The 27,474-nt window shown below is 38.6% G+C and overlaps 2 protein-coding genes across 4 annotated transcripts in view; both read right to left on the bottom strand.

Annotated features, from left to right (window-relative positions):
- Positions 1-12,818, bottom strand: part of mbtps1 (membrane-bound transcription factor peptidase, site 1) — a 252,276-nt gene extending 239,458 nt beyond the window's left edge. For 2 of the 3 annotated variants that reach the window (XM_060877870.1, XM_060877869.1), the window contains exons 1-7: positions 12,680-12,818; positions 10,082-10,622; positions 4,447-4,704; positions 975-1,193; positions 657-767; positions 408-517; positions 9-125 (exon numbers count right to left, since the gene is read on the bottom strand). In XM_060877870.1, coding sequence (XP_060733853.1) covers positions 9-125; positions 408-517; positions 657-767; positions 975-1,193; positions 4,447-4,704; positions 10,082-10,268 — 1,002 coding nt within the window. In that variant the 5' untranslated portion in view covers positions 10,269-10,622; positions 12,680-12,818. Of the gene's footprint in view, positions 1-8; positions 126-407; positions 518-656; positions 768-974; positions 1,194-4,446; positions 4,705-10,081; positions 10,623-12,118; positions 12,160-12,679 lie in introns of all 3 variants that reach the window. The other variant, XM_060877871.1, reaches the window with a different exon arrangement.
- Positions 12,819-13,369: 551 nt separating this feature from the next.
- On the bottom strand, positions 13,370-22,833 carry pskh1 (protein serine kinase H1). Its single transcript, XM_060877867.1, has 3 exons — positions 22,433-22,833; positions 19,643-20,760; positions 13,370-15,645 (listed from the first exon to the last, which is right to left on the bottom strand). The coding sequence occupies exons 2-3, from the start codon at positions 20,594-20,596 to the stop codon at positions 15,328-15,330; spliced, it is 1,272 nt and encodes a 423-aa protein (XP_060733850.1). The 5' UTR covers positions 20,597-20,760; positions 22,433-22,833; the 3' UTR covers positions 13,370-15,327.
- Between the last annotated feature and the right edge of the window lie 4,641 nt (positions 22,834-27,474).

The following is a 27,474-nucleotide window of genomic DNA, read 5'->3' as shown; positions in this document are numbered from 1 at the left end:
AAGAGCACCTTATCCACAAATGGATGGTCCATGAAGTCTGGCCCACCAATGCTGAGGTTCAAGACATTGATCTTCTTAAGGATGGCATAGTTGAAGGCATCCAGGAACCAGGAAGTGTAGGACACCTGATAGAAACATTATTAATTAATCTTAAATCTCATTCATGCTTGTGCTCAGGTAAGTAAAGCTTTCAGCTTCACAATAATTATGTCACCCTGAGGACATTATATACAAAAGTGAACATGGACAGGGAAAAAACGTCATTCCACCAATTTTATAACACATCCCCAGCAGAGCCACTCTTTATTTGCTAAGGAAAAAATAGCAAAAAGAACTATCAACCGAGTTAAACTATTGATACAGTTGAGCACCTTAAGCTAAAAGGTCAATACGCTGTATACATGTACCTGACTGTTGGTGAAGACTCTGAAAATGTGCAACTCAGAGTCAGGAGCAAAGCCCTGACACTCCCGCATACTTGCTATAACTCCAGCCACGAAGGTGCCATGGCCCAAACCTAAAAAGAAAAATGTAATATTGTACAGAGAGCAGACAATTTATGTGCACATGTAACAAACTCAGACATTCACTGAAACAATGCGGCAATGTCTCTTGACTGCTTTCCCTGCCAAAAATAAATTGCAGTGTGTTTTTACCATCATCAAGTGTCTTCTCATTGGTCCAGTTGGTCCTCTCTTTAACATTCTTAAAATGTGGGTGCTTTTCACTAAGTCCAGTGTCGAATACAGCCACCTTTACTCCCGACCCTACAAAGAAGCCAGGTAACAGTCAATTCAATTCAATTCCATTCATTTCAATTCAATTCAATTCATTTCAATTTAATTTCATTCATTTCTTCATTTTGTTGTCAACGGTGTATCCATAGGTTAATTAAGGTAATTATGCAGCATCTTATGGCTTTTTTGCATTCCAAATACCATCCAAAAAAAGAACACACACACTCAAACACACACCTGTGTGGCCCATTTGCCACAGCACATCAGCCTGCAGGATTTGAGCAACGTGGCGTGGAATGGCCCGTAGCAGGCGACGGCTTGAATGGCGACCTGTGGCATGCCAGAACCCCGAACCCAAAGACAGACTAGTCCTCCTAAGTGGCCGAGATGACTGCCATGACTGCCACTTCTGTGTCCAGCGCGTGTCATTACAGGAGGAGCTGCTATCACCTCCGGCTGACCAAAGAGAAATTAATAAAGATAACGATAGGAAAGGAAACCGTAGTGGAGGAGAGACAATTTCTCAGTTTCAAACTAATCTCAAAAAAGATCTTGCATTCAAATACCTACCTAGAGGTTTTTTAAAACAGCCTTAAACAGCCAATAATCCGGCAGCAGCACAATGCACCAAATAATGCAGATACAAGCTTCAGTTAATGTTTATATCAAACATCAGAACTGGGAAATAGCATGGTTGCTGTTACAAGATGGGATGGACTGAATATTTAAACTGCTGATCTCCTAAGATTTTCACACAAAGCCTCCAGAGTCTGAAGTCTATATTAACTCAAGCATTTGTACAACTGTAGGTAAGTAGAAAAGTATCTCAGTATGCACAACACACTAAAAATGAACATGAATTGAATACAACAGAAGACCACATCAACCTGTCAGCTAGAAACAAGGTTCTGAGGCATTCATGGGCACTCACCCAAACTGGACAAATGAAGACTGGAAACAGACCAGGTGATTTTATTTCCTCTTCAACTGTCCAGCTTGGTTGTTAAGTCTGCTCTCAGCTGACAGCAGTGGAATCCTGTGAGGTTCTGTTGTTGTAGAATATCCACCTTAAGGTTCGATGTTGCATGCTGAAATTCCTTTCTGAGTTACTTCTGATGCAGACCCTCGGTTCGCAGGATGTTCTTTCTAAAATTCTATATACTGTTGTGTGTGAAAATCCAAGATGATCAGCAGTTTATAAAACAGTCAACACTAATGACAATGTCATAGAGATCACGCTTTTTTCTTCATTCTGATGTTAGATGTTCTGAACATTAACTGAAGCTCTTGACCTGTATCTGCATGATAGTTTTTGTATTGCGTTGATGCCACATGATTGACTGATTAGATAAATGCATCTCAATCAATTTACTACAATCAATTTACTAAATAGCTAAAAGGATAGACAAAGAATAAGGACTATACAGATGACTGTAGACCTTTACAATGAATAGCACATAGCAGCTTCACCATGCTAATGTGTTACATCTCTGTAACCATGGCTGATTCCATCATTAAATTGAGGTGGTTATTAATCCTTTTTTGAGGCAAAATCTCAAGTTCAAGTAAAATCAGTCAAGAAGTGGTAATGCTTTATTTATGCAGACATCTAATCCAAAGTTGGAGAGGAGGCATTAATAAAATGACCTGCAATGTTAATCATTTCAAGGGGCGCTCATGAGGATTTTTTAAAGACCTGACCCAATCCTCCTCCACAGACTATAATTAGATCAATCTTTTCCACCCATACTGGCTCTCATAGACAAGGCCCAAGTGAATTTTAATGATAATTAATGCTATATATGTAAGGTTACACTGATTAAATGTAGTCCTACTTATATGTCATTCTAACACCTACCATGTCTGACTGGCAGCCAATTAATAATTTCTTCAGCATGTTCTTACTGAACCTGTGCGACTTGCTGCTAGGTCTGATGAGGAAAGTGGGATGTGTGTAGGAGTGCACTTCAGACTGATGGACTATGTAACGAGAAAGCAGCCATGACATAATGCTGCCTTTTCCAAGCTGAGTTCCCTGGACAAAGATGTATTTTTACTCTTCATATTCAATGAATATCAAACTACACACCAGATCCTACACGGTTCCTATGACTTTTGCTACACATCACAGTGACTTTATAAGCCCAGGTTTGGGGATTAAGTGGTTATTAAGTTTGCATGACACAACCGTACCCAAATACCTCAAAATAAACCCAATAACTTTAAAGGTATACATAAAAAAGATCTTCCTGTCAAATTAATTTGCTTGAATGGGGGAAAAAACAACATTTTGGTGCAGCCTTCACTTATTCATGTACACTTCAAATGTTATTTGGCCAAATGAGACTCTGACAACCTCTTCAAATAGTTTTAATAATGCCAAGACAATATGATGTTAATACCAGGTGTGAATAAGGCTGCAGACTGACATGAGTGTGACTTGTGTTAGTCTGTGTGCGTGCATGTGTGTGTGTGAAAAACACAGCATTCTTTCCAAGCTCACTACGCTGAGGGTCTGTTTCCTCTCACTCAAACCAGACATAAATAACTGCTGGTCTCTCAGTAATCTGCTACATTCTCCCCCAGTGGGTAATAGTGCCCTTACAGAATGCAATTCAGTCACTGCATTTGGTTTTAATTAACAAATGAGGCATGTGTAAGTTCTGGGGTTTTTTATTGTGCATCACGGGACAAGTTTTCCAAACGACGTTAGTTAGAATTTTTTTCAGCCAACGTCTGTCATTTCATGTATGGATTCGGACGGGACTAACATCTCTGTGTTTATTACGGAGATAGGAGTGTCTGTGTTTTACATGTGGGCGTTGCACAAGACCACATGTCCAGGATGCATGGATTGCCTATGGTCATCATATGGTTTTATATAGAACTTCTTATAAACCCACTGGAATAAATACGTTTTTATATCATTTTCACGTTATGTAATTGACTATAGAAATGAAAGTACTCTTACATGAAACTGATATTACAGTAGCCAGTCTTAACAATTTACGTGATTTGGCTCTTCTTGTTGATTTCATTTTTTATATTTCTTCGCAAGGTAGCAAACACATTTACATCCATTATTGGTGTGCAGAAAGCAGAGAGTTGAATACCGGTGCGCAAGGGTTAATACGGTAGTTCACGTTGACCAAAACAGACAAGAAAACGCGTTTTGGAAAAAAACATTTTCGGCAATCACAGACATTCGCATTCGGACGGGATTAGATTTCTCAGAGAAGCGCCGATTTTGCTGAAAAACAGTAGGTAATTTGCTCTGGAATTTTTACACAGGTCGTATGAGAAAAAGACAGACATGGCAGATTCGGACGGGATTAAAATCACAAAGTACGTCTGTGAAACTGAAATTTCTCTAACGACCCCCTGTAAAACTAGTCCCGTCCTAATAGTGCTATAGTTTCAAAAGTTGCACTCTAATAAGACAGTTATGAACTGAATACTGTTTTAAGTGATCCACATTATCAAGGTGCCTTCCAGTAACAAAAAAGGCCAAAAGTCTCAATTTAACTAAATGTGCAGTACTGGCCACGTTAATGTACTGTAAGTTACAACAGATCATGCTGATCAAGCATTGTGTGGTTTAGATATAAACAGTCAAAAATCCTGCTAGCAGTGGCTAGTCTGACAGGTGATATGGTGCACATCTGTATGTAGTGGATGTAGTTATGGCTACTTGTAGACCTGAACGTACCGTTGAGCAGTTTGAGTGTACGAAAGACCTTGCGCTGTGGGGTGACTCTCTTGATGTAGGGGTGGTCTTGCAGCGTGAGCAGACTGTTGAGTGCATCCTGTCGGATTTGCACCACCTCAAAGTCGCTGGGGTAGTCGCTGGCTGGGTTTTCACGTCGCACTATTCTCCAGTTCACAGCTTTGGCATTCTGCAGGGCACTGCTGATGAAGTGACTGCGAGCCTTCGCTGTAAAGTACCCATTAAATGCTACTATATACTCTGGAAAAGAAGAGAGAAAGTGTCTTAAATATAAACTTCAAATTATTTTCATCTACATCACTTTACTTCAATATTGAATGACTGAGAGGAACATCCATTTGTTGTGAATTATTATTGTTTCTTTTTCTTCACCATGAACATAAATCACTCCTGGATGCCATTTTCACTACACTAAGCTATTAAGAAGGATTAAAGGTGATGCTGTAAACTACACAGTCAGTGACCACATGGACTTGAGAGTCATTTATAAATTGCCTGTAGGGGGCTTCTTTTCTAAATTAGATTCGACAGGGCTGCTTTAAATAATGTTCCACAAAACATCATTTCCTCTCCTTCCCATCCAACTACAAGTTGTAATCAAAGCCATGCAATGGTTACAATGACAAACGACTGATAAACACTGACAAATGTAAGAGGTTTTAGGAAATATATGTTTTGATAAAGATATTATCGTCCCCTATACTATTTCTTCAGTTGATGAACTCACTCCAAAACCAAACCTTAACTAAAGGTTGGTGAGGTTTAAAAATGCAGAACAATTAAATATAGACATATAAAAGGATTTGTCATAGGAGCAACATCTCCATGGTTTTAGTTCTTCCTAACACAGGAAAAGGCTGCATACATGTGATGATCGTGTGACCTATTAATAAACGAGCACAACTTGCACAACCACATGCCCTAAAACCTGCACTTATTATAAAGTTAAGTCTGGATTAGTGCATAGATCACATGGAGTCTTGTATGACAAAGGTGTGAAGACACCCCTGGCTCTGATTCATTAAAAGTTCACTTGTCCTGTCACGGTTCCCTGACATTACTCAACAGACATCTGGAAATCTTTTCCCACAGAAACCATAATACATGGATCTGATATTTTTGTTTCCTTGTAAACATACGGGTAATAAAGATTTCCTATCATTTTCAACACCAGCTTAAATGTTTAAGTTGCCGATTAACACGATTAGTTTAGAACTTGTCATCATAACTGTGAAAAAGTCAAACCAGCTATATTCACAGCATCATCAAAACACTGCTCACTGTGGAATTTACTGCTCTGTAAGCTACTCAACAGTTTATTCTTTCCAGATGCAGTTCTGCTAAAACTTCTCAATATGAGTCACAGGGCCACCCTTATTAGAGCATCATACTGACCTGTGTCACAACTTAAAGCCTGGTATATACTTATAACTGTACCATTATATGCACTATCCCAATTTCACAATAATTGCAATAGGTCTCCTCCTTCTACTTTCGGCTTTTCCCGTTAGGGGTCGCCACAGCAAATCATCAGTTTCCACCTAGCTCTATCCTTAGCATCCTCTACTCATGTCCTCATTTAACACATCTATATATCTCATCTTTGGCTTTCCTCTTGACCTATTACCTGGCAGCTCCATCTTGAACATCCTTCTACCAATATCTACCACCACTCTACCTTCTATGTACATATCCAAACCATCTCAATCTAGCCTCTCTGACCTTGTCCCCAAACCAGCCAACCTAAGCTGTCTCTCAGATTTGCTCGTTCCTAATCCTGTCCATCCTCGTCACTCCTAAAGAGAACCTCAACATCCTCATCTCTGCCTCATGTCTTTTCCTCACTGCTACAGTCTCCTACCCATACAGCAGAGCTGCTCTCACTACTTGTACCCCTTTCCTTTAAATCTTTCCTTAAATAATTTTCTCCACCCACTCCAACCCACCTGCACTCACCTCTTCACCTATTTTCCACACTCCCTATCACACTGGACGATTGACCCCAAATACATAAACTAATAGGTACATAATATAATATAAAATAATATCATATAATATAATACCATGTGCAATATCATAGCATGTGCAGTATGTTCATAGTTCCCTAGCACCTTTTTGAGCTTTTGTATACATTTTGAATATATGGAATATTTAATTTTATTTATTTCTCTTGTAATCTGAAGCAGTCTCTGGCATAAGAATATTCCCTTCAGGATTATTAAAGTTCCATCTTATCTTATTTCCAGATATAGGTACGACTATGAGGATGAACTGATATCTGCCATCATACCTATTCAGTTCGGAGTAAAGGGTGAAGCAGCAGATAAATGCCACTCACTTCAGTGTTCTAAATCATTAACACTGCATTTATGGGTATAAAACGCGATGATGTGGATATTTTTCTGATTCGTGCAACCGAAAATGAAATTCATAGATTAAAAGGTGTGAATAAAAAAAAGATTAGAAAATAAGCTTGATAGTTTAGCCAACAGGTTTACTAATATGAACCTGTACTTTCCCTTATCTCGCTGCACAGCTGCACTTTCCAGATGCTCCTCATAGCTCTGCTTTAGACCAATGCCAGGTTTGCAGAGACGTGAAATCAAAATATCGACCATGTTTCTGTAAATCCATGATCGGACTTGACACGCTGCGCTGTGCATGCTTAAATATGTGAACATATGCTAAAATATGTCATGCGTAAAAGGCTGTTTTAATCCGTTTAATGTATAAAACAAACAAAGTACAAAACTTATGACAGTACTTGCATAGATTTCGTGTCATCTATACTCTTTGCAGCATGTAATGAAATAATTTGTTGGGGTTGTTAATAAAGTCACCAGTATATACACAGTGTGCTCAATATTTCTATACAGATCTTGAGCATGAATGACCAGAATAAAATCCTAAAAGAAAATCGCAATTTGCCATTGTGTGACTTGGTACCATGTTTTTAGCTAAATACTTCTAGCATCTGTTAACTCTCTGAGCTTTCATCAGATATACATTTTATATACATATACATTTTAATGTACAGCATCACTGGATACTACAAAGTCATACAACTATAGTGTTATTTATGTCTGTACTTTAAACAGCTGGAACCAAATTCCTTGTGTGTGTCAACACACTTGGCCAATAAACCTGATTCTGATACAAGGTTGTGTGCTTCTCTGTGCCTGTCTGACTTTCTGCTGCCTCGTTGCGGTCGTAAGTCAGTAGGTAACCCTAAAGTTTTGTTGTCGTCTAGGTGCAAGACAACTATTCTATAACTAACTCTAGGTGCAAGGCCAAACAGCCTTATCTTTTACCATAACAATCTATGATGTAGAACCAAAACAATTCCACAAGATGATTTGGAGTCGTAACTGCCAGCTCCGCTGCTTGCTGTCATCTTCCATTTTTTAATTTACTGATGGATCAAGAGGACCAGATGCTAAACAACAAAATTAAAAACTGACTAATGCACTTAAGCTGCACATTAATATTTGTCTGGGAAAATTATAGTTCAGATTTGAATTTTTCACGTCATGTTAAAACGGATGATCGATTAAAAAGTGACAGCCCAACAGCACATATAGGAATTTTTTTTAAAATTAGGAATTATTTTAAAAGCTGTGGTTTGTCCTTGTAAAAATTAAGAGGCCACTGAATAATAATAATAACAATAAAACTATTGGCTAATTCAAATTGCAGCTCTTTCAAATAGTGATTTCTATATAAAGTATAAAGCCAGTTAAAAGTTCAGCCTTCAGACAGCTAAAGGAGGCAGAGATAAAATAGTGATATAGTTATATGTGGTTCACTGTTTATGGCACAAGCAAACTATCAGCATACGGTTCCACTGAAAGCTTATTTGTCTGCGTGGGTTATGAGAAACACCCTTGTTCTTCCACTAGCTATGTTTATGCAACTCACTAAACAAAAGGCTTGTTTTTTGTTTTTTTAAAATGTACCACCCTTCCTGGATCTCATTAAGGGATTGAAAGTTTCCAGAAAGTAAAGCATTCTAAATAATCCAGTCCAACAGAATGTCTGGAAGTCAAAAAGCGATCCACGGGTCACTTTTGAAAAAGAAATCCCCTAAACTATTCTCCACTTTACAACACAAACATGTCTGGGCTTTTTAAGCAGAGTGGAAAACTGTTCAAATATAAAACACTTTCTTTAGTTTAATCTTAATATGTAGAGCTAGAACAGAGCTTTCATCTTTCCATCCTAGATGTGTATAAATAAGCTGGACTTCCCCATGATTAAAGCAGGGGGCATGTTAAGGAAGAGTGATTGAATAAAAGGTGGGGTTTTACACAAAGCTCACATTCACATTCCCAGCCTTCAGGTCATTATAAAGATCATGTATGAGTGGCCTTTAGATACGTACACAACACTGATCTTTTCAGCACACAGAGCTCAAGGCCAATAAACAGGGCCTGAGGCCATGTCCAATAAAAACAGACCCCTAAAACACAGTAATTTATTGCTCTGCTTCAACTACTAGCTTTGAAGGATTCAAAAGCAAAACATCAGTTCATTGTAAGAGCCACAAATCTAAACCAAGGCCCAATTTTAAATTAACAGCTTTTAAGTTATGTATTTTAAAATAAATTTAATAGAAACCATCAGTAAATCATCACTAAAGCCAATGACGGGACACCAAACCAGCGCTGGTGGGAGTAATAATAATAATAATAATAATAATAATAATAATAATAATAATAACTAAATAATATAAATAAATACACAAAAAGAAGTGTGCACATTACAGATTGAGATCGCAGATAATGCTGAACATGCACGGGGCAAAAATCAGGAACGCCGAAAAACTCAGACTCAACAACAAAGTGTAAAGACTGAAGTCTGTAATGTGTTCAAGAAGCTGAGATAAGAAATAATGGAGACAGCAGAAAGGAAGCCATATTTCATTCAGACTGAATCCGGTTATCATGTAATGTTATTATGATCCTGAAAATTGAAATGTAACGTCGCTTTTTTTAAATTGATTCGAATGCAAATTTCAACAAGCTTAGTCTTTCACAAATTATCATTTGATATATTGAACATTTGGTGGTTACATTTTTTAATTAGGATTCTGTACGTAGTTTAGTTAAATGATGTATGCAGTTATACCAAAGGAACGACCAAAGATAAAGGTGAAATGTGATGGAACAAGACCAAAGATCACAAGGAATCACAAAAGTCTTTAAGAGTGCCACTAAAAAGTTAAAGCAGCAAATCACAAAGGCCACTGGGAGTTTTTTCATGTTTAACACTGGTGAAGGTTGCAGTGGCAAATATTTTTTATATATTTTATATATATTCTGGAATGTGATGCAGTTTTATGTGAAACAATATCAGAACTTGTCATTTCCCAACTCTAAGACTAAAAGAAACCAAAGTAAATGGCCCCTCAACCCGAAATTCCTTCTCATGAACTCATTTGGAGAAGGATCCTGAGCACAGGTTCCAGGAAAAAGTCAATGCACCTTTGAAATGATCATCTCAAACTTGTCTGAATCTGGTATGAATTCTATACTATACGAATAACTGCAATTCTGAATAGACACAGCAGTATATCACACTAAAGTGACCGCATACAAAAAGCAGAAAAGAGACTTACCGTGCTCCACTACTTTGGAGGAGAAATCTAGTTTGAGGGTGAGCTGAGAGCAGTTGGAGCTCGAGAACCCGTCTGAGGAGGAAGAAGAGCTGAAGGTGGTTTTATCTTCCTCTGTGCCAGCCTGGGGTGTATACCCCGCCAGCAGGGCTACAGCCACGAGGAGCCACAGTGCTGTGGCTAGCGTCATGGTGTCCACACGCCAGTTCAGTTCAGAACCAGCCAAAAGAGTTCAAGTGTCTGTGCTTCATAAATCGCTGTGTAAATGTGGCTGATAGTAAGTGAACACTGATGAAACTGAGCTGAAGATTGCAGGTTACTTTAAATCCACAACTCTGAGAAGCCTGGGAAATGCATGGCTTATTCTTTCATTTCTTTCTGCGTTTTCTCTCCATTTTCGAATTCCAGTTGAGACGATCAGTGATGCAGCACAATCTGAACGAGGGGTGCCATCTTACCACACACAGAGAATATATTAAAGCAGATAAGAAAGTAAAAGAATGTTATTCCCAGCACCAAAAGTACAAGAGCCTCCAATCCACTCCTACAGAAACATAATACAAAATGTTATTTGTAAGAGAAATAGCAAATTGGTGGAAATAAACATCATGATATCCAAGAAGTTAACACAACTGTGTGCAACAAATAGACTGTGATTAAAGAATCCACTACAAATGTTACATTATCTAGTAAATAAATAAATAAATGGGTTATGGTAGCGTATATGCATGGGTCTATTACATAGAGACAAATAACTAAATAATCTCTGTACAATTCAGTTAAAACATTTAATTTACTGTCATTATGACAACTTTTGGAAAAACTGGTACTCCCACTCAAACACTGAGAGTCACCAGTCTCAAAAGTATCCCATCCTTCATCCTGGGTGACACAGCATAGTGAGTTTATAAATAATTTCCTTTCTAGAACTGTGTACTACATAACCAAAAAGTGCAATCGTGTAACTATAAACCCAAAAGCAACTTATAAGCATCAGCATCCGGGTCATTTGAAAAGCTGAAGTGTATTGTGTTGAAGTTATCAACTGTTCAGTAATGGAGACTTGAGGGCAAATTTCTTAATAGCAATTGCAGTCTAAAGGCTTTCTGAGGAAGAACATCTTTATGGTTTCAATATGATCCCATCAACAGTAATCACACGGAGATCTTTAGGCTGTCCGTGTGGGGCAAGCCTCAGCAGCAGTGAGTGATCGACATTAAATTGTTCCAAGATGAATTTTTACCCTAAGCACTTAAGACTTTAAATGATAATTAAGCCTATAATAGACTGGCTCACATCCGGAAAAAATGCACATCATGATCTCGACCACTTCTGCTCTCCGGTCCTTCCTGATCCATGCTGATGCCTGAACACTCGCTGCTGTTGTGGATGGCCCACAAAGGTACATGACATTATAGTGGATGATACCAGTTGGACTGCTATTGCTATGAACAGATTTGCACTCAAGTCTCCAGCAGTGAAGAGCTGATTATTTCAGACAGACTTCATGTTCCAACTAGAATGAATCTCATGTTAAGTACACGGTTATCAAAAAGTAATTATTGATAATCACACTATCCAGCGTCAGGTTCCTTTGTGAGTCTGGTTCCTCACAAGGGTTCTTTCTAATATCGTCTCAGGGTTTTTTTTTCCCTGGTCTGGCTTTCTCTTCAGTAAATCGTTTATAGATGTAAAATTTATATTTCTGTAAATCAGCACTGTGTATAAGCAGACATATTAATACAGACTGGTAAATAAAATAGTCGTCATTTAAATGTACTTCATTAAGCAACAAAGCAAAATGCCACATAAGTATAATGAGCCTGTTAGATTCTGGGAAGTCAGAAGAAACCACAGCTACACATCTGATGCTACACAACTCCATGTTTGTTAACATGAGCAACCACACAACTTTGTCCTTGAAATATAACTAAAATAAAATAAAAAAATGACATTCTTGGTTAATTGTGCTTAATACTATTTGATTTCATTTATTGTTATTTAATTAGCCTCTTATGAACACAGCGGTCACTTAGTTACCTGTTGGGTCAAATCCAAAATACAGACGTGACAGAAGAAAGCTATCAAATTAAAGTAAGTAAATTTATGTCACAGCAGCTGAATACAGTTCAGACATTTCTGTGTCTGTTCTTTTCTAATAAAACACAGCTAACGCTCGGCTTTAGAGAATGACAACAATCTACTGTCGCTAAGATGTTTATGAATAATTAGATAACGGTTATTATCCGTGACATTTCACTTTTACTATCATTTGTTTATAGCTGAAAATCATGTAGTTAAGCAAACGGTTAAAGCTAAGACGCTACTGAGGCATCGTGAATAAAGTTAACTTTACAGCTTTTTTCTTTATTTGCAGCAATAAATGCTAAGTAGAATTGGTTCCATTTATTTATTAAACAACGAATAAATATTCGTTCATATCTATAAATAAATATCTAACCCAACTAGACGTGCATCTGTGGACATGCTACCAAAAACTAGCAAACAGCTAACGGCTAGCAAACAGCTAACCAACAGCTAGCGAACAGCGCGTCTCGCCTAATAAATCAGTATCTACAGGATCTCAGAAAGGTTACTCACTCTTTCACATTAGAGATCCATTCATACTATCGTTCAGTAAAATAGAATGAGATTTTCTTTAATAAATCTCATGTAAAACAGCTATTTGTTAGACGATATGTTCAGCTCCAGTATGCTAACAGTCACGGCTGGTTTATCAATTCGGTTCGGTTTGCTTTGCTACAGTAACATGAGAAGCATAGAAGAAGGTAACCAATCACCGACAGATACGCGGAGTAAAGCGTTGAGTGACGCGGGTTTTAGCCAATCAAAAGTGCGTCCTGGTTCACAACAGTGCTGCTGTGTACTACAGTGTGTGGAACATAATAAAGGGCAATTATATTTGTATTTATGAGTTGCTATACTCTAATACATTCGCGGAGACCGGATTAAAAATGAGCCTGGATTAAAAATAATAATAATAATGATAATAAACGAACCACAACTCATTACTTTATATATTATTAAACTTATAATTATAGCTGAAGTGATCTAGATGTGATTCAGTTCATGACCACAGGATGGCGTTGTAATACTGGTGACTCTAAAAACTGAGTCATTTTAAAGGAGCTACCACTGTATGCAATAAGATTAACCACACATGCATTAAACTAAAAATCTGTCTATTATTCTATTAATAGAAATATGACACTTAAGATTACCAGACCATCACAGGGTTGCTGATACAATAACAGAAAAACAATCATGAAAAACCTTTTTAATGGAACTCTTTAATTGAAACATTTGATAAAAACTAACAATTCACTATTCTGGAAAAAAACAAAACAACATATTTAATGTTATCCAACATTAATCTTCAATAGAACAAAAACACAACACATATTCACACTCTTCATTCGAGAAATAGTGTTGGACCAACTTCATCAAATGGGATGGGGAAAAAAAACATTTTATTAAAATAAGTTTACAAAAACACTGAACTTGACATACTGAATGTATTGTGAAATCTAGGATCTTGGTACTCTTCATAATTTTGTGGTACATTTCCTTAAAACTCTCAATTTGGAAAAAAATCATTTTATCAATACATCAGGTGTAAATTCAAACTATTAATGCTGTTAAATTTCCTTCCTTCTTCTTCAGTTAAAAACAAAATTATAAAACAGTGGTTTTCCCAAAAGACGCATACATCACGTGTTATTTTATTCCTAATGGATTTCTAATGATAAAGAACTTTATTTTCCGAATGAGAAAGGCATAGCAGATGATTACACTAACAAGAAAGTATATATGCAATATGCTATAATTGCTTCAAATGTGTCTTTGGTCAGTTCAGTGGGTAAAAAGCAGAACCAAATACACCTCTTCCCTTTTCCATATTAAGTGTTAATGTTTAATTATAAATCGAACTGTTAAGAGTCACAAATGTGGACAAATTCCTAAATTAACAGGAGATGCCAGGTTGATTCTGGTAACACAACAGGAGTGAACCCACTGTTCAAAAACTCAGGATTAAGTAGCAAATATGTGAAACGGTTTAGCGAGCTGATTTATTTGTTCGCTTGTAATATCAAACGTGGCTACAGCTGAATGAAACTTATGCAATACCAAGTACTGCATATTCGCTCGAGTGCTTGAGCATTCATTTTATTTAAAGATAAATACACACTGTAAGCCAACGTTACATACTGTAGATCAATCTGTAAATCAAAATGCTTAGAGGTGACAGGAATTACTTGAGATTCAGTATCAATAGAAAACTCCTAGAAATAAGTACTTCACCCAAATGGTTTCTTTAGAAAGAAAAGGCACAGTTTAACCTTCATATTTGAAATGATTTTTGGCACAATAAACTGTGATCGATGGGAAAAAATATTAACAGCATGGAGCTCACTTTAGAGAGCAACTAACTAGAAGTATAACCGTTAAGAAAAATAATTCACAGCAAAAATCAGGAAGGTCTAAATACAGCCACCACAGATTTAGTAGTCCTTCCAGCAATTTCATTACGTAGAATTCTGTTCAACAGATAATACAATCAGTTAAAGGCTTAAACAGACAGTAACGTCATAGACGATGTAACAATGAAAAGCAAACATTAACAATAAATAAATAAGGAGAAAATACATACAAATAACTTGAACATGAAGAAAAAACACTAGCACAAAGATGGACTGGAGGGTAGATATATTTTTTTTGCTAACTGGCTCTGTGGTCAGCAAGGATATTGTCTCTCAGAGTTCTTCCATAAGACTTGTAAGTACACGCCACTCCTGTGCCACTTTACCTCCTCTGCTCACAGCATGTGGGTCCTAAGCATGTGCCGATTTTATATTTGATTATTAGATTTTTTTTTTATTTAAGCAGATTTTTGCATAAAGTTTCCTCATGGTTTAAGAATTCCACAAGGTTTATAGATATTCTAAAAAAAAAAAAAAAAGAATATTCTATTATTCAGTGAGTAGACCAAGTGATGGTTTTGTTTGCTATATTTGTTCCAACTTTTCTTGATTTATTATCTGACGAACAAGATTTTGCGACTGCCTTCACAAAGAAGGATCCGTGTAAAGTGGCCTTTAAATCTTCTGAATAGAATTCTGTTACGGTAACAAAACTCTGTAATACATGTCAAATATTGAGTAAAGGATTATCGGCACATGTCTAGTGGGTCCCAGAGTGTCGGTACCAGCACGTGTCGCTTCTACTCTTCAGCCGTTGTACTGTTGCTGGTAGCGGCGGTTGAGCTCCCTCAGCTCCTTCTCTCGTACACGCCGTGCTCGACCTGACTTGCTCGAGCGGCTGGAGCGTGTTGACTGTGCTGACTTCGTGCTCTGGCAGCGCGACGACGCCCTCTTGAGCAGGTTCTGAGAGATGCAGCGCTGTAGGTTCTTCATAGAAGATGAAGCAGCCATGCTAACAATCCAGGGGTGCTTGAGCGCCTGGCCGGCTGTCAACCTCTCGCTCGGGTCCACAGTGAGCACGCGGTCGATGAAATCCTTCGCCAAGTTGGACACACTCGGCCATGGCTGGGTGAGGAGAGCAGGAAAATGAAATGCATTAAATACAAAAACAGACTTTTATCATGAAAATAAATAGTTTAGAACCATAGTTTTTCATGTATATGTAAGCTATAGACTAGAATTTACAGTATGTGGTCAAAACTTAAAAAAAAAATATCTATCTTAAGGTCCTAAGCAAGATAAAACTAAATAGAATCCAGAAGTAAATTTGTCCAATGAAAAGTCAATTAATCAAAACATTTTAAAGGAAACACAGCATTCTCCGCATCTATTATGAGTAGTATCTTCATATTTCGAAAGTGAAGAACTGAAATGGTCAGAAATGATTTTTAGGTGAAGTTCTTCCACACAAGCACGGCCATTTTTTGGAAAATTAGTTTGTTCACTGAGGCGAGCAAAGAGAAAACTGAAAGGTTTTGTAAACATTTAACCTGACTAATATGACAAATGAAAGTGCCTGTTAATTTGTAACCACAGACCCACCGGTCTGTGTTAACGTCACACAGAGAACATCAGGAAAGCTTTTGATGCTTTGTCTAACTTTTTTCTTAAAAGCCCACAGATTGTTTTGTAAGCAAGCAGACACACTGACGCACACAACCTTACAGACAACAATGCAGCAGAGGGTTAGTGTGGGACATGATGTGATCACAGGAAAGCTCTGGATAACATCCAGTCAACACACACACACACACACAGAAAGACACAAACAAACACAGAATCCACAATACAGAGTAAACGCCCTCAAAAGCACAACTATAAATTTAGTTTTGGACAGTCAAGAGATTCATCCATCAAGTAAACATTTGCAGTGAATGAGGTTTATAATAAAGTTTATAATGAACACGCAGAGAAGGAAGAGGCCAGACGATCATGGGGTATTGTTTTCTGGTGTCCTGACAGTGGCCTTATGGGGAATATTTCTGTTTAGGAATGCAGATTGTGAATGGACTGGCTTAATGTCAGCATATCCTCATGTAGCTTTATAACAACAGGCGATCAAAGTCTTTATGCTATACCACAAACCACCAGTAGGCCCTGAATACATCACAGGAAAAAATATTAAGTGTAATTACACTGAACAACTGGTGCAAAGGCAATGAGACACATCTGATACATTTATAGCTACATTATGCTTTGGATTGTTATTAACGTCTAGTTCAACACCATTACAAATGCTGTATTCATCACCGCTTTCTATAAAGACGACTGTAGAAGCCTTAATGCCCAAGAAATCACATTCCACAGCAATGTTTTCGAAGCACTACCTCCTGATCTTTACTGTCATTATGCTGAATGTTAGATGCTGATTCCCCTTTCTGTGTTTTATCAAAACAACAGTTTCACTGATTTCTGTCTCATGTACAGTTTTTCTTGTAATAACCGTGCAGCTCTAAGAATTTGGTAACATTTTACATTGTTTGTTTGACAGTCATTATTTAATGCATTCATTGAAATGAAAAACCTCAGTATAAGCTCTCTCTCACTCATTCATTTTCTACCGCTTATCCAAACTACCTCGGGTCACGGGGAGCCTGTGCCTCAGGCGCAGGCCTCAGGCGTCATCGGGCATCAAGGCAGGATACACACTGGACGGAGTGCCAACCCATCGCAGGTAACACACACTCTCATTCACTCACGCAATCACACACTACGGACAATTTTCCAGAGATGCCAATCAACCTACCATGCATGTCTTTGGACCGGGGGAGGAAACCGGAGTACCCGGAGGAAACCCCCGAGGCACGAGGAGAACATGCAAACTCCACACACCCACAAGGCGGAGGCGGGAATCGAACCCCCAACCCTGGAGGTGTGAGGCGAATGTGCTAACCACTAAGCCACCGTGCCCCCCTCAATATAAGCTTACATGAGTAATCATGAACGAAACCAGAAGTAGGGTTGCAAAATTCCGGGAATTTTCAAGGCTAGAAACTTTCCATGAGAATTAACGGGAATATATGGGAATTAACGGGAATATATGGAAATAAACTGGGAATTTTTTTAAAAAAAAATGCAGAGTTTCCTACAACAAGGAACTTAAATGTACATAATCGTGTTTAAAACAATAAGATTTAATGCAGTTTAAGTTGAATTTGTACCCTGTATTCCTCGGTCACTTGCACACAGCACACTGCTTACTGGAGGGCCATTGAGGCCACACCCCCTGCATGTACTTGCATTCTTCCATAACATGCACAGTAACACTTTATTTTAGGGTCATTCAACTAGTTGCTTATTAGCATGAATATTAATAGAATATTGGCTATTTATTAGTGCTTATTAAGCACGTATTAATGCTTTATTCTGCATTACCTTATTCTACACTCTTAATTGTACCCAATACCTGAACTTAATAAATACCTTACTAACTCTTAATAAGCAGTAAATTAGGAGTATTACCACATACACAGATAATTTGATGACCCTCCCTCACACACACTCACTTGAGAAAAAATGCTTCATTTTACATTTTGATTGGGACTTTTTATAAGGGCAAGGGTGCTTTCATTTTACAGCAATCATAGGGAAATATGTTTATTACAATTATTATGTTTATTATAAGCATAATAATGTTTATTGTGCTTTTGTGTGAAATAATCGATTAAAGGTCTACTTACAATTAAATCAGTCAAGACGTCATTTTTAAAATTTGTATTACCTTGCATGCATGTCTGCTTATGACCAAACAAAATGTTTATTTATGTTTGTATATGATATAGTTTATATACATTTCCCTATATTCCCATGAATTCCCGTAAATTTCCATAAATTCCCGTAAAGTTTCCAATTTGGAATATTTCCAAAATTCCCTAGATTAAGTTAAATTTACCGTAAACTTTCCGCCTCTTTGAAACCCTAACCATAAGTAATATTGAAGAAGCAAAAACGCTTAATTAATTAGTTTTTTTAATAGTACGCCAAATAAGGAATGGCTGCATGAACTATTGTTCATACCATCACTGACTAACTCAAGTAAACTTATGGATGTAAGTCAATAAAATACACAATGGACAACGCGGACAATACGATGCCAAAATCCTAAATTGAGGGCATTTTCACACCCATTCGTTTGGGGAATTTGTTTCATAACCTTGTGAGTTTTCGCCCTTGGTTCTGTTCGTTTAGACGTATATGAATACAGCAATTATGCTCAGATCTGCACTAGAACAATCAGGACAATACCACCTGATAAAAAATGGTCTTGGACCAGTAACAAACGTTGGAGCGATTTGCTTGTAGTGAGAAAGCTATCAGACGGAACAGTCAACAAATCAAACTGTACACCAATGCACGATAGGAACTTTGTTACGTGTGTTCGTTTTGTTAATAGCTCGCAACACGATTCGCAGTTCAACTTGGACCAAGGACGAGCCTCACTGAAGCTTTTCAAAGGAAATAAAAACCCAGATTTACAAGGTCGCATCAATGCATGCTGAAACTGAACGATTTCAATAGCTACAGCTAAAAAGAAAGCCACAATAAGCTGGTGAAGCTTCTGTCCACACATCCTTACATATGTCTTCTAGGAGCTGAACCCCAGCACATAAACTGGTACACTGACCAATGACAGGCCAGTTTACTCGCAAGCGACTTACATTTGTGTCACATGTGACATTTGGTATACCTCGAAAAAGGCAGATATAAGTCCATTATTTCAGAAAAGAAACTGAACAAAGCAGGTTTGAAAACATGCTGAGGCTAAATCACAAGTATATATATGTGGAGACCAAAATTCCAACATCAGCATTTAGGCTTATACGATAAAGTAACTTGTGCTCATACTTACGGACTTGGTTTAATTTAATGATGGTGAATTAATGCTGATGTTCATGTGTTGTTAATGTTAACTAACATGGCAAATAATGATTGTTAAAGGAAACCTTAGATGGACCAACTTATTGCTGAAACCTATATATTAAAAAATAAACCTGATTCTCTTCTCAGCTGGGTGTTAGAATATGCATGAGACAAGAATAAAATTAGAATACTAAATTCCCACCTCCCCAGAGAAGCTGTACTTCCCCTTCAGGATCTGCCGATAGAGACGCATGCGGTTGTCATCCTCAAAGGGCATAGTGCCACTGAGCAGGATGTAGGAGATCACCCCCAGCGCCCACATGTCCACAGCATTGGTGTAAGGCTTGCGTACTAGGATTTCAGGGGCAATGTATTCAGGTGTGCCACAAGTGGTTTTCATAAGGCATTCGTCACCCTTTTTGCGTGTACTCGCTAGACCAAAGTCAGTAATCATGATCTTGGAGTCAGCACCAGGGTGGTAGTAGAGCAGGTTCTCAGGCTTGAGGTCACGGTGAGTGATGCCAAGCATATGAAGGTAGCGCACACCGTCCAGTACCATGCGGAGTACGCGCGTGGCATCTCGCTCAGTGAAGGAACCACGTGCAATGATGCGGTCAAAGAGTTCACCTCCTGTAGCCAGTTCCATCACCATGTACACACGCTCAGCCGTCTCAAAAACCTCCATCAGCTGGATGATGTTGGTATGACGTACACGTCGCAGAACTCGCAACTCTGACTCACACACCTCGCGGCCTTCACGCCATCGAGTCTCAATTATTTTGATTGCGTATGGCTGACGTGTACCCTTGTGCTCAACCCGCACCACCCGGCTGAAGCTGCCACGCCCAATGAGCGCCTTAATCTCATACTTGGCTGTCACCCGAGGGTCAAACTTGGCCCGGTACTTGGCCACTTTGTTTCTCCGTGGTTCAGACGGCTCCAGCTGGCCTTTTCCTGCCGTAGGGGAATTAGTGGCAGCACCTGTGGCATGGCTTTGACCCTGAGGGGAAGGAGAGCCAGTTTTCTTGTCACTGCCATCCACACGTATAAAGTTCTTATAGACATCAGTTTGCTGAGGCTCGACCTTCTTGACAAGATCTAGCTGTACGTCTGCTGGTGGTTCTGGGAGGACCTTGCTTGTCCTGCACCCCATCATGTCAGGATCCTTCGTACCTGAAGCAGGCAGCACATCCTCATAACCCGTGCCAGCCAAAGGCACAGACAGAAGTTTTCAATGCCACAATAATAAAGGATGTTGAGACCAGACTACCAAAGAACTATCCTCTCCTCATGTATTATAGAAATGCAAAGTTTATTAATCTGAAAGAATGAAAACAAAAAGAAACAATGTCAGAAAACTTGCCATAAAGATCGGAAATGTACTATTTATTCTAGGATATTGACATTATTATGAAAGTAATAGAAAATATGGTTTAGGTAATCTATTACTAATATTAAGGAGCATGATTAAAGGAAACCACAAAATATAAAATTAATGTAGTTTAATAAACAGAAATTAACACATGTTGACCTGTGGCTAGTCAGAAGAAGTTTCTGACCAGTGCAAAGTTTCTTAGCTCCAGTCTTTCCTATGAAACTGAAACTTTAATCTTCCCTGTTCATAACATCTTCATGAAGATTAATAATGTGTTGGATCAGGCATCTGTGCCGTTTCTGGAATATATGCCCAGGTTCGAGTGTGCGTTTCAAATGCCTGCATGCTGTTGTAGGTGTGTGCCCTGGTTCCAGGGTGTGTGGCCCATTTTAGGTGTGTGCATACATGTGCAATTATAGGTGTGTCCTGTATGCTGTTTCGTGTGTGCACCCTATTTCAGATGCCTGCGTGTGAACCCTGTTTCAGATATCTGAGTGATGTTTCAGGTGTGTGTGTGTGTGTGTGTGTGTGTGTGTACGTACCCTGTTTCAGATATCTGAGTGATGTTTCAGGTGTGTGTGTGAACCCTGTTTCAGATATCTGAGTGATGTTTCAGGTGTGTGTGTGTGTGTGTGTGTGTGTGTGTGTGTGTGTGTGAACCCTGTTTCAGATTTCTGAGCGATGTTTCAGGTGTGTGTGTGTGAACCCTGTTTCAGATATCTGAGTGATGTTTCAGGTGTGTGTGTGTGAGAGAGAGAACCCTGTTTCAGATTTCTGAGTGATGTTACAGGTGTGTGTGTGTGTGTGTGTGTGTGTGAGAGAACCCTGTTTCAGATTTCTGAGTGATGTTTCAGGTGTGTGTGTGTGAACCCTGTTTCAGATTTCTGAGTGATGTTTCAGGTGTGTGTGTGTGTGTGTGTGTGTGTGTGTGTGTGTGTGTGTGTGTGTGTGAGAGAGAGAGAGAACCCTGTTTCAGATTTCTGAGTGATGTTTCAGGTGTGTGTGTGTGTGTGTGTGTGTGTGAGAGAGAGAGAGAGAGAGAGAGAACCCTGTTTCAGATTTCTGAGTGATGTTTCAGGTGTGTGTGTGTGTGTGATCGTTCAGGAGAGGTTAGAATCAGTAAGGTATGAACATGGTCAGGGTCACAGTAGGTTCCCTGAGTGGAGCTGAGAAACCTGCTTCAGGTTAACAAGACCAGTTGAAATGACTTAATGTGAAACAAGAAAACAACATTAAAGACGTTTAACAACAAGTTAAAGACTTTTAGCATTGGAGGCTTTCTGTATGGTAACCCGAGTGAAAGGAATGTAACCAAAAAACACAATAACTTTATTTAGGATCGAATTGCAAACAGAGATGAATGCAAACAGAGATGTTAAAATGTCAGTAACTTTCTAAAACAAATGTAATGTTCTGTTTCCTCGGTGTACAAACACAGAGAGCACAAGACGAGATGTTCCTCAGCTCCTTTCACCAGAGGCCTGGACAACAAGGTAAACGATAAAGCGCTAAACGAGGAGGGTTTTTTTTTGTCCCTTATTTGTTTACAGCTTTCACGACAAGTCTATTTAATTCCCGCTATATATATTAGACAAGAAGTTTTAGTTTAAACGTCACCTTATGGCTGTTTTTGTTGCAGTGGACACAGGGAGTAAGAGTGCAGGATTGTAGAGGTCTCCAGAGCCGCTAGTGTCCTCAGTACACTCTCAGCTCTTCTCTCCATTTTATTACCGCAGCTTTTCTCAAACTTTCCTCCGCTTCAAACACTCAGCTCATCTCCCCGCACTCACTGATGAACACATGACTGACGCTAAAAGTAACTCACACTAACTTTTCCACCGAGCATTAAAGAGTGTAAAAATGTGCTCTCCTGCTTCGAAGTGGTGTTTTCAGAGGCCACCTTTTTTCCCTGTGCTGAGATTTTTTTTTTCCTTTTGGAAGAGTTCGGCTTGTTTCGACCCCTGCGAGAAATACAGTGAAGCCAGAAGCAGTCAACATGGCCGAGAGGGGCAAACAGAGAGGGGTACATTTCTGCCAAAGGAGGGGGGTGGGGGTGGGGTGTTATTTGGATAAACTTGTGTCATAAATAAACATTTCTCAAAAAAAAAAGAAAATTTCAAAAAGAAAAAAAAATCTTTTTTTTTGTCTTTTTTTATTTTTTTTGTCAAAAAGAATAAACTATCTGTGAAAGTATTTGTGAAAGTTCCCTTATATCACCTTACACTCTCACTCACACACATACACACACACACACACACACACACACAAAAGGCATTGTGTTGTATTTAACAAATACAAATTTGTTTCAAACAAATCTTTTTTTTCTATTGCTGCTCTTTCTGTTATTCTACTGTTACTTAGTTTCTCATCTTTTCTTTATACAAGTGACTTTTATTTTGTAAAAATTATAATATTGCACTTAGTTGCTGGCTTCGGCTGAAGAGTAAAGAGTGCGGGGTTGAAATCCAGGCTGCTGAAAGTGTCCAGAAAAACACTTTACATGTAAACTGAATGCTTTCAGGCAGAATTATGCATCAAGATTTCGAGATGTTTTGAGAGATATGTTGAGATATGTTTCCCCTCTGCCTAACTGGTGAACCTTGTGTGGTTGTAACAGCATGGGTTATTAGGCATCCAGGTCATTTTAATGATCTATTATTTTAGATCTAAGTAAGCAAACTTGATAAAAGTTCCCAAGATGAAGAGGGAAGTTCATTCAGCATATTTACCAATTTTTTTCTTTATCAAATATTTGTACACTTTAATAGAGCTGTACATCTCTTCGTAGACTGTTGTCTGAGTCACATTCAGGATACTGCACACATCAGTTCTCACATGATCATATACCTATTTCTGCACATTATATCTTCTATCTGGGGGCACGGTGGCTTAGTGGTTAGCACGTTCGCCTCACACCTCCAGGGTCGGGGTTCGATTCCCGCCTCCACCTTGTGTGTGTGGAGTTTGCATGTTCTCCCCGTGCCTCGGGGGTTTCCTCCGGGTACTCCGGTTTCCTCCCCCGGTCCAAAGACATGCATGGTAGGTTGATTGGCATCTCTGGAAAAATTGTCCCTAGTGTGTGATTGCGTGAGTGAATGAGTGTGTGTGTGTGCCCTGCGATGGGTTGGCACTCCGTCCAGGGTGTATCCTGCCTTGATGCCCGATGACGCTTGAGATAGGCACAGGCTCCCCGTGACCCGAGGTAGTTCGGATAAGCGGTAGAAGATGAATGAATGAATGAATATCTTCTATCTATTGAGCAGTGGTACATCCATTGTCACTGTCACCTGCACAGTGCACTTATTTAGTTTTATGGAATCTTAGTTTTTTTTATGTTGATTTTTGTGGTCATGATTTTTGTTTTGATGAGGATCAAAAGTCTCCACAAGGATAAGAATATCTGACAATTTATATCTTATAGAAACTTTTGTCTGGGCCCAATGAGAATCTTTATTGTTGTTGTTGTTCAAACCTGTATGTTAGCACTTGAGCATTGCTATAAAAATTTATTACTAGTGGCAAATTGTGGTAAACTGAATTGTCATTCGTGTATGTGTCCTCATTTAATTGTGTTTCAAAGATAGGTAGTGAGTGTAGTTTAGTGGTTAGCACGTTTGCCTCACACCTCCAGGGTTGTGGGTTCGATTCCCGCCTCCGCCTTGTGTGTGTGGAGTTTGCATTTTCTCCCCGTGCCTCCGGTTTCCTCCCCCGGTCCAAAGACACACATGGTAGGTTGATTGGCATCTCTGGAAAATTGTCCACGGGTGAATGAGGGTGTGTGTGTGCCCTGTGATGGGTTGGCACTCCGTCCAGGGTGTATCCTGCCTTGATGCCCGATGACACCTGAGATAGGCACAGGCTCCCCGTGACCCAAGGTAGTTCGGATGAGCGGTAGAAAATGAGTGAGTGAAATTCAGACCATGTGCTTTTAAGTTTTTGATTATATTCTGTCATTCTTTTTAGTTTACCAGTGTTTAAATCACTGTATGGATGGAACCACTAGATGACACTGTTCTTCTCTTCACTAAAACAATACAAATCTCTGCACCTGCCATGATTTCTCCAGTAAAAATGTAATCCCTAAATATAAAAAAAGATTATACTGTTTGCTAAACTTGTATATACCAATTGCAGTTAGACAAAAAGAAGAAATAAAAGATGAGCAATGCAAAATGTGTGAAAGTGTGTGATTCTTACTGAATTCATTTGGTGTGTGTGTGTGTGTATATATATATATATATATATATATATATATATATATTGATTTTGTCAAAAAGAATAAACTCTGAAAAACAAACAATAAAATACTATAAAAGCTTCCCTTATATCACCTTACACTAACACACATTTAAGAATGCTTTAAACAAACCTTTTTCTACTGCTGCTCCTTCTGTTATTCTACTGTTCCAAAGTGATTTTTATTTTGTGAAAATGATAATAATGTATACACCGTGTTGTTCTCCCTTACAGACCAGCAGCTGAAAGATTTTGAATATCTGTGTTTATATCATCACAGACATTTCTGTTCACTTGACTTTTCACCGGTGGTTCTCTTGTGCTGGTGTCCCATGCGGTGCTCCAAACGTACCTTGCAGGTGTTATAATGAATACTGCAGACCCTCTCTCTCTTGTCTGCTGAACAATGGCTTCATCCCAAATGCAGCTCTGAATACGACTGTGGCAAATTTGAATAGGGCAATAGAATGATGTACTGCTGCTTATGAATGCAGTGTGGAAATGCCAGATGAAATGTTAAGTTATAGACTTGGTGACAGCTATCTGGAGCCTGTAAAGGACACAGACTCTCTGATGAACCTCCTCTGAATTAGATAAGATAAAATGTTTGAGTCAGAAAAGGATAAGGGGCATGGGTTAATGGACAAAGAACAATATGAAATGGACAAAGGACAACATGGTTAATAGAAAGCTAGCCCCTCTGGTCTGTTTATGAGAGGACACTAAAGGTGATGGTAAGATGCCTTAGGCTCAAGGTCCAAATGCCTTGATGCGGGATTCTTCCCTTTTTATGAAGTTTGTCATTTATTTACTTGGTTATGCAGTAATCTGTGTCGCACAGCAGCTGTAAAACAATCTGCAAAACAAATCAACGGGCATGATGGATGGTTTCATCTTTAGGGCCCCTTGGTAATTCTGGTGCTTCCACTCTTTATGTTTCTCATTCACTCTCTCTCTCTCTCTCTCTCTCTCTCTCTCTCTCTCTCTCTCTCTCTCTCTCTCTCTCTCTCTCTCTCTCTTTCTTTCTTTCTCTTTCTCTTTTCCCCTCTCCCTTGCCTCATCTCCCTCCTATCTACCCAAAAAGGTCAATACCATCTGTTAAATCCAAATTTGCTGACTGGTGTACATTATTTATCAGCATGAAGATAGAAGTGGCTCTATTAAAAGCTGCACTGACTCTTCCTCTTGCTCTCAATTATTCTCATGATAATCAGTCTGGGCCTGTGGGCCTGTCCAAACTGGCTGTCTGAACAGGACACTGAGATCTATAGCTGTTCTGAAATCTGCCAATCTGCGCACAAACTCTGCAGTAGATTTGTGTTTGACACAAGGCTGAGTCTCTAGGCTCTCCTGATGAAAGTCTTATGTGTGGAAAAAAGTCTTGATTCCCAATTCCCTCTTTAATTCCCCTTTCATAGCTCTGCTTACTTTCTGGACTGCTCTGAATGTAATATTTTAAAATATTTGGAGGATATGTCTTGTCCCAGGTCTACGAATCATTTGCTAAAACTTTCTTTTTCATAGATCAGTGACGTTTTACAATTTGCCATATAATCTGTTGTCAAATATATACTACAGCTAGAATTCTGGACACATCTCTTTGTTGAATTACTATTCCTAGACCATGCTCTTGTTTCAAGGCATCTCCAATAGCTCTGTGGCTCCCAAGGTGAGACAGAGATACACAGATACCCTGGAACTTCATGAGGGAGGCCCTGTCTATCCCGGTTTTACATTTCCACTCCACTGCATTGCTGTTTCAAAGGACAAACTTTGAAATATCAGTACCTGTATTTCACTGGGACAAACAAATATTTGCCTTGATTGTCTTTGTGAAATCTATTAAATAAGATATGGCAGGAGACATTGAGTGTTATGCAAATAAATGACAGTAGTCATGCCTAGAAAACACCCAAAATACTCCCTGAAAAGCCATAGAGACATGCTTTGGAAAAGGTAAGTTTTATGTACAGTGAGGGTTTGAACATCTCTATGTTTTTGTGTAATGGAGAAGGGATGTTGGAATTGGCAGAATAGTTCTTTCAGTACTACTGAATACATACTGAAATCCACTTGATACTCCTATCGGTGTATCACATGATTATTAGAGATTCACATGAATAGTAATATAGATAGTCCAGCACTTTTAATATTATCGTCTCCTTTAACAGCTTGATTTTTAAGAAGCAGACTCATTCGAATAAACATACTGTATCTGTCCAATTAATGTTGTCAGTAAAAAAGCACTCATGAGCAAAGTAAAAAAACAACTTTCTTGGTTGTAAATAAATAATTTGAGTAATACTTTGGTTTTCTGGCTCTAGTTTGACAGAAGTGTCAAACTAGAAGGTTAATGTTGGTTTAATAAAAGGAAATATTAAAGAGAAGTGTAGAATATATGGACAGTTTTACCATGTAAACCA

The sequence above is a fragment of the Tachysurus vachellii genome, chromosome 9 (assembly GCF_030014155.1).
Source record: "Tachysurus vachellii isolate PV-2020 chromosome 9, HZAU_Pvac_v1, whole genome shotgun sequence".
NCBI classification, from domain to species: domain Eukaryota; kingdom Metazoa; phylum Chordata; class Actinopteri; order Siluriformes; family Bagridae; genus Tachysurus; species Tachysurus vachellii.
This window is presented reverse-complemented; position numbering and strand designations above follow the sequence as displayed.